We start from the raw sequence: 14097 nt of genomic DNA, 5'->3' as shown, positions 1-14097 counted from the left end.
TCAGAGTTCAGCAGAGATGAGGGCACTTATGGACAACATGCGTGTTTCCGTTTTTGAGGTAGAAGCAAGCTACCAGGTATCTGTTGTGAAATATCATAGTTAAATGTTCGTACGTTGTGTTTTTCTACCTTGGTATTCCCTGTATCCAGCCTTTACCAGAACACAGCAGGAGGGTTGTAGGTTTCTGTTTAAATGCATAACAGTGATATCTGGCTGTTGCTCAAGTTATTTGGTTCGGCCTGCTGTTTAATTGCACTACACTTCTCATACCAATATCAGTTTTCCCAGCCGAGTGTAGTCCAACATTTAGTTGTATGTTTGACAGTCAGACTCCCCTGTGTTGTGGTTACGGGCGGTGGTGACAGCATGTACAGGGTCCATCCTCCCTCACCCTGTTTGTCTTCAGGTCCTCTGACTCAGGACTGTCCAGCCCACCTTTCATAAACACCACCGTCTCCAGACAGTGAAAAGCACTGTCAATGTCGTGACAGGGTGGGGTGTATCCTGAGGGATGAATTTGAACCAATTGAACTCACGCACAGCCATGAAAAGGTGCCACTTTTAGGCTAATGCCGGTCAACTAGCCAATCAGCTTCCGTCTGTTGGTGCTTGATACCAAACCTGCCAGACCTGAACCACAACAGGAGTCGGTTGGTTGTTGGTTGTTCTTTTTATTTGATGGAATGCAGTTTGACTAAAGACGTTATTACTGAACTTCCTTTTGTTTCTTTCAGTTTAAACTGAAGCGCATGGAATTATGGCTCTTCAGTTCCTGGTGCTTGTAAAAAAATCTTTCCCTGACAGATAATAAGGCCTTTATAAGATGCTAATCAACATTAATGTGATAATAAGTGTACCTAACTTACCCAGGCCTTATTACTTATTAACTAACACATATTACAAGCACTTGGCTCCAAAGTGTTTCCAAATTATGAAATCGCAAATCCATTTATTTTAGCTTTGTTCCACATAAGTTTTTATCATAATCATGCTTTTAAGGAGATTACTGCTGAAAGCACCAGTGCATCGAAAAGCACTTTGGCCTTCTGACAGCAACACAACAGCACCTGTGTGAGTTAGACAGTCAGTTTCGACAGATCCCAGCCCAGATATCGTAGGGCCTTGATCCATGGCCCAGCCTACTCTGTGACTCAAAACCAATCCGCCAGACCAAAGTTCACGGACACAGAGGTCATTTATGTATAAAAATAATCCTTTTCAGTGCAAGCATTTGAAATTGTTCTACCACTGTCTGGCAGTAGACTGCACCTACTAAATTGTTTGATGTTGCACTTATGACATTAATTTTGCCGTGCTGTGTTATGCACTATTGTAGCTGAAATGTTCTTGCACAGTAATTGAGTTGTTATTGTTGTTCTCCATGCTTGGTCCCTGAGATGCACTGGGTCTAGAATACTATTCCTTGACTCACCAAAATACTGTTGCAACTACTCGCATCCAATTCTTGATCCATCTGCTGTGTCTTTATGCCGCTGTGAATAAAAGCGTCTGCTAAATGAGTAGAACGTCAGCATTCATCGGTGTTTACTCTAAACACGACCTCACACAAACCCGACTTCAGGAATCCTTCCTGGTCCTTGTGAGGTTGTTTTATCTCAGTGTGCCAGGCTGCTGTTGGTGCCCAGTCACTTTGATCGTGTTTCTACCTTGTTTACGTCGAGTTATCTCCTCAGAAGGGCCAGTGTCTCTGTCTGCTCTGTGGGCCTTACCACAAATAGTCAAACAGCTTACTGGGCGACACTTTGCATTAAGGTTGCATTAAGTACCATGAAACATAGCAACACCTATACGAACAACACAGTAGTAACACTTTAAGATATACTTGTATTTAGGAACGGCTATGTAGTTACACTTCATTACAATTTAGTGGTTATTACACAAGTGAAACGTGGTGTGGGGGAAGTTGGGCTTTCCTGGGGTAAGTGGATGTTAACATTGATCTCGTTTTGGTGACACAGCCTTTGTCTGCCCCTTTACAACATCCACTTACCCCCAACACCTCTTCCCCAATCTGGGCCTACTTACACTTCTGTATAAACCTACACTGTTAACACTCAATACAATTTAATAACACAGCAGTTCCTATTTAACCACAATGTTAGTTATCGCTATATTGTAGTTCCATGGCAGCGGAAGCAATGTTGATGCGACGTGTTGCCGTTAACTGTTCCACTGTCCTCCAGCAGTCCAGATCCCGTGTTCCCAGCGGGCCTAGTCAGGATCAGATACTGTGTTCCCAGGGTGAGGCTGAGGCCCAGGGTGAGGCTGAGGCCCAGGGTGAGGCTGAGGCCCAGGGTGAGGCTGAGGCCCAGGGTGAGGGTGAGAGGCTGAGGCCCAGGGTGAGGCTGAGGCCCAGGGTGAGGCTGAGGGAGCGCTCCAGTCACTGCGCCCTCTGAATGCTGTCATTGTCTGACAGGAGTCTTGGCTCCAACACCCTCCTTCAGGAGTCCCCGTCCAACAGCATTAAGAGGAGGAACCACTCTGTGTGTGTTTATGGTTTCACTTCTCTGTGTGTGTGTGTGTGTGTGTTTGTCGGTGTATGTCTGTGTGTGGTTCTGCTTGTCTGTGTGTGCTTATTTATGGTTTCACTTGTTGGTGTGTGTGTCTTTAAAGTAAAGAGAGAGGGAGAGCAGAGAGAGAGAGCGAGAGCAGAGCGAGAGCAGAGAGAGAGCAGAGAGAGAGCGGAGAGAGAGAGCAGAGGGAGAGAGAGAGAGCGGGAGAGAGAGCAGAGAGAGTACAGAGAGAGCAGAGAGAGAGAGCGAGAGCAGAGCGAGAGCAGAGCGAGAGCAGAGAGAGAGCGGAGAGAGAGAGCAGAGGGAGAGAGAGAGAGCGGGAGAGAGAGCAGAGAGAGTACAGAGAGAGGGAGAGTACAGAGAGGGAGAGTACAGAGAGAGGGAGAGAGGGAGAGTACGGAGAGGGAGAGGGAGAGAGAGAGTACAGAGAGAGGGAGAGAGAGGGTTTTTGAAGTGATTCCAAGCCAGCCACCAGACGAGGACTCCTCTTCTTGTTCTTGATCCAGGCCTCAGTGGCCCTGTCCCCGGCTGCCGTCCAATCTAGCCTCCATCCAAACACTCCAGCACCCACAGGCAGCCAACAGGGGCTCTTTGTGATGCTAAGTGTGTGTGTGTGTGGTGTTTGTAGTGTGGTGTGTACGTGTAGTGTGATTGTGTGTGTGTCTTCTGCAAGCAGGATTACATCTTCACTACTGCTTATGAATGACTGGAGTTTAGCAACAGTCATCTGTGGCTCATCACTGTGTGTGTGTGTGTGTGCGCGTGTATGTGTGTCACTGCCTCTTTCTCTCTGTGTCAGATGTGTGTGTGTGTGTGTGTGAGTGAGAGAGGGGGGGGGGCTTGTCTCTCACAATCTCCTTTTCACTCTCTGTATATCCATCCTGTGTGTGTGATAATGAAGTGTTTATGAATAGCGGGTGAAGGCTACAGTGTTCTGTAAACGGGTCAGAACTAGGATGTGTCAACAGACATGACAAGGCCAGGCTGATGTTGAGTTAGCTTAGCGTGGGGTGAACCCGGGGTAAACACTGTGACCTCCCCACACCCTCCAGCACTAACCCCCCCGTCGGTCTGTCTGGTCTCTGACTCTTATATAATGTCCTGTCTGACATAACAATTTTTTGGGGCGATTCCTCAACAACATTATTTCACTCCCCAGTCACATGTAGAAGTAGCAGTAACGGGTGCGTAGACGAGGTTTGGGCATAGCTCGGATTATGATCCCCAGGGTTAGGGTTATGATCCCCAGCCCTCATCTCTGTGGAGCAGCTGTCCATGTGTTCAGGGTGAAGGGGGGGGGGGGGCTGAGGGGTCGTACCTGTGTGGAGGTGTGTGAAGGTGTGTGAAGCTGCGGGGCTGGGTGACTAAAGTCCCTCCTTCTCCAGGGTTCTCGTCTGATCCCGCCAGCCAGACTCCGGCTCTGCTGTCTCCTTACATCCTGGACTCCTAAGGCAGATCTGATGCAGAGAACAAACGCGTTTTCTCAGTTTCTTTCAAGTTTTTGGTTTTTCACGAAAAGCCTTCTGGTTTCTGTCTTCCTCCATCAAATCAAGCGGAAGGTGTGAGGAGATGAGCGAGAGCGAAAGCAGAGAGAGGGAGAGAGAGAGAGAGAGTGCAGGAAATGTGATGGGTATCTAATACTGTACCTTCTAGCTCTGTCCAGGGTTATCCAAAGGCCTAGTCTTATGTCACTGACAGCCTCAAGAAAGAAGCTCTTCATTGCTAATCACCCATTTAAGATGCACCTCTGAACTGGCAAATGATGCTTCTGATGACTCTGAAACAGCCCTTGATAAGTTATTTCTTTGTGTAGCGTGTGTGTGTGTGTGTGTGTGTGTGTGTGTGTGTGTATAGCCTGTATGAGCAGTGTGTCTATGAGCACTGTGTAGTGAGTGTGTGTGTGTGTATATATGAGCACTGAGTGTGTGTGTGTGTAGTGAGTGTGTGTGTGTGTGTGTGTATGTGTAGTAGTAGCAGTGTGTGTAGTTTTCAGATGGTCTGTTTGCCAGCATCTCTAGTCTGCTCATTTCACAGTCTGGTGAGCAGACAGCAGGCTGGTGTTGTCAGTGGCCGTGAGGTGCAGCTACATTGTGGATCCAGATACACAACACTGATAAATGAGCTAACTGCTTCCCTGCCAGGCCCTCGCTCACCAGGCCCTCGCTCACCAGGCCCTCGCTCACCAGGCCCTCGCTCACCAGGCCCTCGCTCACCAGGCCCTCACTCACCAGGCCCTCACAAGGAGCCTTCCAGCTCCTCTGACTGCTTTTTGTTGTTGAGTTTTTTCTTGTCTTCTCTTCAGGTTTAGGTAAAGGGTTTAGGTTGGTTATAGGTGCTGATCTGAGGGCATCAGTGAAACCTCTGTGACTTTGCTTGTAAAAATGGCTGTATAAATAAGATTTAGATTTAGTTATCTCACAGCTAATGAGATTCCGGAACAGAAATGAGTCTAATCAGTGCTGATTAAATCCAACTGAACCGTGTCCATTGTGAGGTAATATCCACACTTGTACAACCTGCAGACCTGCAACTGCAGATCAAGAGGTTTCAGGTTCAAATCCCGCTCTCACTTTGAATAAAATAATCTCATAAAAGTGTGTGTGTGTTCCTCCAGGTACACAACAGGGTGTCCAGGATGCTGAGTTAACGCTGCCAGGCCCGAAGGAAGACAGCAGGCCTCCAGACCTCCCACATGGCAGCATTAGGGGTAAGCAGGAGATAAATATCAGTCTCTCTCTCTCACACTCTCTCTCTCTGTATCTCTCTCTGTCATTCTTTTTCTCTCTTTGTCATCTGTCTAGTATGCCTGTCTCTCTCTCTCTCACACTCTCTCTCTCTGTATCTCTCTCTGTCATTCTTTTTCTCTCTTTGTCATCTGTCTAGTATGCCTGTCTCTCTCTCTCTCACACTCTCTCTCTCTGTATCTCTCTCTGTCATTCTTTTTCTCTCTTTGTCATCTGTCTAGTATGCCTGTCTCTCTCTCTCTCACACTCTCTCTCTCTGTATCTCTCTCTGTCATTCTTTTTCTCTCTTTGTCATCTGTCTAGTATGCCTGTCTCTCTCTCTCTCACACTCTCTCTCTCTGTATCTCTCTCTGTCATTCTTTTTCTCTCTTTGTCATCTGTCTAGTATGCCTGTCTCTCTCTCTCTCACACTCTCTCTCTCTGTATCTCTCTCTGTCATTCTTTTTCTCTCTTTGTCATCTGTCTAGTATGCCTGTCTCTCTCTCTCTCACACTCTCTCTCTCTGTATCTCTCTCTGTCATTCTTTTTCTCTCTTTGTCATCTGTCTAGTATGCCTGTCTCTCTCTCTCTCACACTCTCTCTCTCTGTATCTCTCTCTGTCATTCTTTTTCTCTCTTTGTCATCTGTCTAGTATGCCTGTCTCTCTCTCTCTCACACTCTCTCTCTCTGTATCTCTCTCTGTCATTCTGTTTCTCTCTTTGTCATCTGTCTAGTATGCCTGTCTCTCTCTCTCTCACACTCTCTCTCTCTGTATCTCTCTCTGTCATTCTTTTTCTCTCTTTGTCATCTGTCTAGTATGCCTGTCTCTCTCTCTCTCACACTCTCTCTCTCTGTATCTCTCTCTGTCATTCTTTTTCTCTCTTTGTCATCTGTCTAGTATGCCTGTCTCTCTCTCTCTCACACTCTCTCTCTCTGTATCTCTCTCTGTCATTCTGTTTCTCTCTTTGTCATCTGTCTAGTATGCCTGTCTCTCTCTCTCTCACACTCTCTCTCTCTGTATCTCTCTCTGTCATTCTGTTTCTCTCTTTGTCATCTGTCTAGTATGCCTGTCTCTCTCTCTCTCACACTCTCTCTCTCTGTATCTCTCTCTGTCATTCTTTTTCTCTCTTTGTCATCTGTCTAGTATGCCTGTCTCTCTCTCTCTCACACTCTCTCTCTCTGTATCTCTCTCTGTCATTCTGTTTCTCTCTTTGTCATCTGTCTAGTATGCCTGTCTCTCTCTCTCTCACACTCTCTCTCTCTGTATCTCTCTCTGTCATTCTGTTTCTCTCTTTGTCATCTGTCTAGTATGCCTGTCTCTCTCTCTCTCACACTCTCTCTCTCTGTATCTCTCTCTGTCATTCTGTTTCTCTCTTTGTCATCTGTCTAGTATGCCTGTCTCTCTCTCTCTCACACTCTCTCTCTCTGTATCTCTCTCTGTCATTCTGTTTCTCTCTTTGTCATCTGTCTAGTATGCCTGTCTCTCTCTCTCTCACACTCTCTCTCTCTGTATCTCTCTCTGTCATTCTGTTTCTCTCTTTGTCATCTGTCTAGTATGCCTGTCTCTCTCTCTCTCACACTCTCTCTCTCTGTATCTCTCTCTGTCATTCTTTTTCTCTCTTTGTCATCTGTCTAGTATGCCTGTCTCTCTCTCTCTCACACTCTCTCTCTCTGTATCTCTCTCTGTCATTCTGTTTCTCTCTTTGTCATCTGTCTAGTATGCCTGTCTCTCTCTCTCTCACACTCTCTCTCTCTGTATCTCTCTCTGTCATTCTGTTTCTCTCTTTGTCATCTGTCTAGTATGCCTGTCTCTCTCTCTCTCACACTCTCTCTCTCTGTATCTCTCTCTGTCATTCTGTTTCTCTCTTTGTCATCTGTCTAGTATGCCTGTCTCTCTCTCTCTCACACTCTCTCTCTCTGTATCTCTCTCTGTCATTCTTTTTCTCTCTTTGTCATCTGTCTAGTATGCCTGTCTCTCTCTCTCTCACACTCTCTCTCTCTGTATCTCTCTCTGTCATTCTTTTTCTCTCTTTGTCATCTGTCTAGTATGCCTGTCTCTCTCTCTCTCACACTCTCTCTCTCTGTATCTCTCTCTGTCATTCTTTTTCTCTCTTTGTCATCTGTCTAGTATGCCTGTCTCTCTCTCTCTCACACTCTCTCTCTCTGTATCTCTCTCTGTCATTCTTTTTCTCTCTTTGTCATCTGTCTAGTATGCCTGTCTCTCTCTCTCTCACACTCTCTCTCTCTGTATCTCTCTCTGTCATTCTGTTTCTCTCTTTGTCATCTGTCTAGTATGCCTGTCTCTCTCTCTCTCACACTCTCTCTCTCTGTATCTCTCTCTGTCATTCTTTTTCTCTCTTTGTCATCTGTCTAGTATGCCTGTCTCTCTCTCTCTCACACTCTCTCTCTCTGTATCTCTCTCTGTCATTCTTTTTCTCTCTTTGTCATCTGTCTAGTATGCCTGTCTCTCTCTCTCTCACACTCTCTCTCTCTGTATCTCTCTCTGTCATTCTGTTTCTCTCTTTGTCATCTGTCTAGTATGCCTGTCTCTCTCTCTCTCACACTCTCTCTCTCTGTATCTCTCTCTGTCATTCTGTTTCTCTCTTTGTCATCTGTCTAGTATGCCTGTCTCTCTCTCTCTCACACTCTCTCTCTCTGTATCTCTCTCTGTCATTCTGTTTCTCTCTTTGTCATCTGTCTAGTATGCCTGTCTCTCTCTCTCTCACACTCTCTCTCTCTGTATCTCTCTCTGTCATTCTTTTTCTCTCTTTGTCATCTGTCTAGTATGCCTGTCTCTCTCTCTCTCACACTCTCTCTCTCTGTATCTCTCTCTGTCATTCTTTTTCTCTCTTTGTCATCTGTCTAGTATGCCTGTCTCTCTCTCTCACACTCTCTCTCTCTGTATCTCTCTCTGTCATTCTTTTTCTCTCTTTGTCATCTGTCTAGTATGCCTGTCTCTCTCTCTCTCACACTCTCTCTCTCTGTATCTCTCTCTGTCATTCTTTTTCTCTCTTTGTCATCTGTCTAGTATGCCTGTCTCTCTCTCTCTCACACTCTCTCTCTCTGTATCTCTCTCTGTCATTCTGTTTCTCTCTTTGTCATCTGTCTAGTATGCCTGTCTCTCTCTCTCTCACACTCTCTCTCTCTGTATCTCTCTCTGTCATTCTTTTTCTCTCTTTGTCATCTGTCTAGTATGCCTGTCTCTCTCTCTCTCACACTCTCTCTCTCTGTATCTCTCTCTGTCATTCTTTTTCTCTCTTTGTCATCTGTCTAGTATGCCTGTCTCTCTCTCTCTCACACTCTCTCTCTCTGTATCTCTCTCTGTCATTCTTTTTCTCTCTTTGTCCATCTGTCTAGTATGCCTGTCTCTCTCTCTCTCACACTCTCTCTCTCTGTATCTCTCTCTGTCATTCTGTTTCTCTCTTTGTCATCTGTCTAGTATGCCTGTCTCTCTCTCTCTCACACTCTCTCTCTCTGTATCTCTCTCTGTCATTCTGTTTCTCTCTTTGTCATCTGTCTAGTATGCCTGTCTCTCTCTCTCTCACACTCTCTCTCTCTGTATCTCTCTCTGTCATTCTTTTTCTCTCTTTGTCATCTGTCTAGTATGCCTGTCTCTCTCTCTCTCACACTCTCTCTCTCTGTATCTCTCTCTGTCATTCTTTTTCTCTCTTTGTCATCTGTCTAGTATGCCTGTCTCTCTCTCTCTCACACTCTCTCTCTCTGTATCTCTCTCTGTCATTCTTTTTCTCTCTTTGTCATCTGTCTAGTATGCCTGTCTCTCTCTCTCTCACACTCTCTCTCTCTGTATCTCTCTCTGTCATTCTTTTTCTCTCTTTGTCATCTGTCTAGTATGCCTGTCTCTCTCTCTCTCACACTCTCTCTCTCTGTATCTCTCTCTGTCATTCTGTTTCTCTCTTTGTCATCTGTCTAGTATGCCTGTCTCTCTCTCTCTCACACTCTCTCTCTCTGTATCTCTCTCTGTCATTCTTTTTCTCTCTTTGTCATCTGTCTAGTATGCCTGTCTCTCTCTCTCTCACACTCTCTCTCTCTGTATCTCTCTCTGTCATTCTGTTTCTCTCTTTGTCATCTGTCTAGTATGCCTGTCTCTCTCTCTCTCACACTCTCTCTCTCTGTATCTCTCTCTGTCATTCTTTTTCTCTCTTTGTCATCTGTCTAGTATGCCTGTCTCTCTCTCTCTCACACTCTCTCTCTCTGTATCTCTCTCTGTCATTCTGTTTCTCTCTTTGTCATCTGTCTAGTATGCCTCTCTCTCTCTCACACTCTCTCTCTCTGTATCTCTCTCTGTCATTCTGTTTCTCTCTTTGTCATCTGTCTCGTATGCCTCTCTCACTCACACACACTCAGCTCCTTGTTTCGTCCTCTTTTCAGAACCCCGACATGCTGACCCGGAAGATCAGGCTTTGGGACATCAACGCCCACATCACCTGCCGTCTGTGTGAGGGCTACCTGATCGACGCTACCACGGTTACCGAGTGCTTACACACCTGTGAGTTCTGACCACACAGACACACCTGTGATTTGTGACCCCGCACACACACACGTTCACACATGCTTGCACACGCACATCACAGGGCCCAGTCTGGGAGCCCAGTCCAGATCCAGAATACCCCACAGTCCTGTGAGTGTGACATCTACCGGCCCCTGACGAGAGCCATCAGTCTTGTCACTTCAGCCTCTGTGGGACCCCCTCAGCTCCTCCCTGTAATGACACCGTCCTGTGGTCAGAACCGTGTCAGAACCGTTCGCACTCTGGGAGCCCACAGCCATCAAGATCTCCACTCACCACTCCGGCGCCAAGTTATTAACGGTGTCAAGTCTAATTGCCTCAATAATCGCTGTGATATCTTGGTGAGCAGACACACTGGTGTCTCTCCCTAGAGGCCATCCTGGAGAGAGGAGGATTCAGCCAGCCCATGTGATCAGCAGTGGGCAGTGTAGTACTGTGTTCAGTCACCAGGGGGAGACATTGTACTACAGTTGGCTGAGTCAGAACAACAGCACAGACTTTCGCTTACTGAACAAGACATCAACATGAAGCAGAGATTCAGCTCTTACTAGTACATATACACTACTAGTACATAGATGCATACTACTGTTATCTCTCAGGTTTTAGTCTAGAACTAGTCGACTAGAATTGTGTGTGTCCAGTCTGCAGTAGGACTGACGCTGTGTGTGTGTGTGTGTGTCTAGTCTGCAGTAGGACTGACCCTGTGTGTGTGTGTCCAATCTGCAGTAGGACTGACCCTGTGTGTGTGTGTGTGTGTGTGTGTGTGTGTGTGTCCACTCTGCAGAAGTACTGACCCTGTGTGTGTGTGTGTGTGTCCAGTCTGTAGAAGCTGTCTGGTGAAGTACCTGGAAGAGAACAATACTTGCCCCACCTGTAGGATCGTGATTCACCAGAGTCATCCTCTGCAGTACATCGGGTGAGTAGATCAATGCAGTCTGCACGCACACACACTCATTCAAGCACACGCACACATGCACACATTCATACACACGCATACACACACAAACACACGCACACATTCATACACGCCCACACACACGTGCGTACACACACGTTCACAGAAAAAAACACATACAGTTACACACACACACACACACACACTCACTCGCCAGGCCCTGTGTTTCATCAGTGTGTAAGTGCCTGGGGCCTGCAGTGTGGCAGCTGCTCGCAGTAGATGAGCCAGTAGCAGATCTGGACCGGCTCCTCCTGGCTCTCACTTGATTTCTGCTCAGAATCATCCCCAGAGACGCCTCGTAGGGCTCACCAGGGGCATCTCAATACTACACCCCATCCATCATGAACACAGCACACTCACAGAGGATACTGTTCATTGTGGCTGATACACCAGTCGATTTTATTATAGACTCTACGTGTGTGTGTGTGTATATATATCTGTAGCCATTCTGAAATCAACATGACTATATTTACATTTAACATTGATTATATTTATTGTCACTGCGCCCAGTACGTAGTGTTATATCCTACTGTTATATGCCTCATTCTGCGTTCTTCCATGAAAAAGGGGTAAACATGCTGTCTGTAGTTGGAGAGATGGATGTGAAGTGAGACATCTTCATGTCTGGTAGTACCAGAAGGTTGCTCTAACAGAGCGACAGGTGCAGCGAGCACCAGTCAGGTAGGGGGCGCTGTCTGGCTGAGAGAGGCTGCGTTTGGCAGCACAGCAACAACCAGAGGGCTGTCTGATCTGAGGAGGGGAGAGAGGCTGCGTTTGGCAGCACAGCAACAACCAGAGGGCTGTCTGATCTGAGGAGGGGAGAGAGGCTGCGTTTGGCAGCACAGCAACAACCAGAGGGCTGTCTGATCTGAGGAGGGGAGGGAGGCTGGGTGGCTGGGAGGGAGGCTGGGTCGGTGGGTGGCTGGGAGGGAGGCTGCGTTTGGCAGCACAGCAACAACCAGAGGGCTGTCTGATCTGAGGAGGGGAGGGAGGCTGGGTGGCTGGGAGGGAGGCTGGGTCGGTGGGTGGCTGGGAGGGAGGCTGGGTCGGTGGGTGGCTGGGAGGGAGGCTGGGTCGGTGGGTGGCTGGGTCGGTGGGTGGCTGGGAGGGAGGCTGGGTCGGTGGGTGGCTGGGAGGGAGGCTGGGTCGGTGGGTGGCTGGGAGGGAGGGAGGCTGGGCGGAAGGGAGAGAACGAGGGCAGGAAGGTGGCTGACTGTTAGATAATTATGAGAGTTTTTCCAGTGCCCTCTCAGCACAGACTGACCTTCACTCTCCAGCAGGGGAAAACACATCATTTCCAGGTTTTATACGACTCTACAGCAATACACACCAGTCTGTCCCTGCGCAGACTGGGGATTGACATGCATAGTCAGGGCCATCGCTGGGTAGACACCACACACACACACACACACACACACACACACACACACACACACACACACAAAAACCCCTCCGTGCTAACTGACCTGTTTCATGCTGGAGGGGTTCCCAACAAACTGAATGTCATGCGCTGACATTTAGGAAACCGCTGTGATTCACATCTGTCTCTGATTGCCTTTCTGAAACTCAATATTTTATTGAGTTCAAGGCGTTTCCGATAAAACACGTCACCGTAAAATGGATAGGCTGTTTTGTTTTCAAACCATTTTACAAAACAGAACATAAAATACATAAAATAATGAGTAGGATGGATGGATCATATAAATCCATCGTCAAATCAATCTGTAATGAGAATCATTTCCAGAGACTAATCTTGGAGAACATTTGGTATGACGAAAATGTCTCAAATTATAACACGTCTGTTCTTCCTCTAGCCATGACAGAACAATGCAAGATATTGTCTACAAGTTGGTGCCGGAACTTCAAGAAGGTAAGGCTCTCTCCATGAGATCATCTTCCCCTCCCCCCCCCCCCCCCCCCCCCCCTCCTGCCCCCTCCTCCCTCCCTCCCTCCCTCCCGCCCCCTCCCCCCCCCCCCCCCCCTCCTGCCCCTGCCCCCTGTGACTCTGGCATGTTCAGTATTCATCTCATTCACGACTGCAGATCCAGCTTCCTACCCATGCGTTAGACAGTGGGATTGGAGGTTTAACTCTGCATTAACAATGAATGAATGTAATGTGCACCGTCGCTGACGCAAATACTGACCATAGCGGGAAAGAAGAGACTGACCTGTTATGAACCTAGGGGAACCCTGCTGGTGTAGTAGCGTTGACAATGAAGGGAGCACTGTGACAACATTTTTATTATTATTAACTTAACCCTGAGCCTTGATTCCCCCCTGAATGTGTTCTATCCTCTCCCTTCCTGTGTGTGCAGCGGAGATCAAGAAACAGAGAGACTTCTACCAGAAGCTGGGCATGGAGGTGCCAGGAGACATCAAAGGAGAGCTGTGTCACATGAAGCCACACCTAGATCCACAACGCAATGGTACGGTCTGCCAAGCAACCCTGTTACATACCTCCCAGTGGTACGGTCTGACCATGTATCAGACCTTGCACACCTCCTGCTTGTGGAACACTATCGATGTGTCCCAATACCCACAACTAGTATGGTAGATACCGTATACATACATACTAGACCATATAGTATATACTTTATACATACATACTAGACCATATAGTAGATACTGTATACATGCATACTAGACCATATAGTAGATACTATATACATGCATACAAGACAGTAGGTAGTATGGACGCTGTCTCCACCCCTGGCCTTACCTCGTCCGGGTGTGACTGGGGAGCGAGCAGGGAGCGAAAGCGACCAGCTGTTGGGTCCTGCCTCTGGAGGGCTGTTTAAACGGCGCCCCGAGGGTCATTTCAAAGGGTAATTGCTCGCTTAAGTCCCTTTCTGAATTTTGGTAATTAAGACTCAGCTGGAGGACAGATTGGTCTTTTTGCTCCCATGCTGTCTGGGACCGAGAAACACGCTTAAAATGTAATTTAAGTGCGAGTGGTTGAGAATGTGGACAATGAAAGCTTTTGTTCCGGGACTTGAAAAGGGACTTTCTCTCATAATTGTTCCTCTCCTTTTTCTCTCCCTCTCTCTCTCTCCATCTCTCTCTCCCTCCATTTCTCTCTCCCTCCATTTCTCTCTCCCTCCATTTCTCGCTCTCCCTCTCCGTCATTTTTTTACCTACTCCTTAACCTGGTCCTTTGTCCACATTCACAAGTGTATCAGGCGTCATCTTAAAATGAGTTTTTGACACAAAAACATTTATATATTTACAATTGGCATTTTTGTCATCAGAAATGTGTGTGGGGGGGGTGGACATGTAAATGAGGGGGCCTAGGCCCCCCCAGGCCCCCTCGTGGCTATGCCACTGTGGTGAACCAAGAACAAGGTCACCATCAGACAA

General features: G+C 47.3%; 1 protein-coding gene across 3 annotated transcripts in view; it reads left to right on the top strand.

Annotated features, from left to right (window-relative positions):
• The window catches only part of LOC134032043 (polycomb group RING finger protein 3), a 28159-nt gene that overhangs the window by 3310 nt on the left and 10752 nt on the right, over positions 1 to 14097 (top strand). The window contains exons 1-6 of one of the 3 annotated variants that reach the window (XM_062475835.1): positions 4505 to 5023; positions 5149 to 5241; positions 9647 to 9764; positions 10605 to 10701; positions 12555 to 12610; positions 13056 to 13166. In XM_062475835.1, the coding sequence (XP_062331819.1) occupies positions 5227 to 5241; positions 9647 to 9764; positions 10605 to 10701; positions 12555 to 12610; positions 13056 to 13166 (397 nt within the window). In that variant the 5' untranslated portion in view covers positions 4505 to 5023; positions 5149 to 5226. Of the gene's footprint in view, positions 1 to 4504; positions 5242 to 9646; positions 9765 to 10604; positions 10702 to 12554; positions 12611 to 13055; positions 13167 to 14097 lie in introns of those variants that run through there. The other 2 variants (XM_062475834.1, XM_062475833.1) reach the window with 2 other exon arrangements.

Source organism: Osmerus eperlanus, chromosome 13 (genome assembly GCF_963692335.1).
Source record: "Osmerus eperlanus chromosome 13, fOsmEpe2.1, whole genome shotgun sequence".
NCBI lineage: Eukaryota > Metazoa > Chordata > Actinopteri > Osmeriformes > Osmeridae > Osmerus > Osmerus eperlanus.
This window is presented reverse-complemented; position numbering and strand designations above follow the sequence as displayed.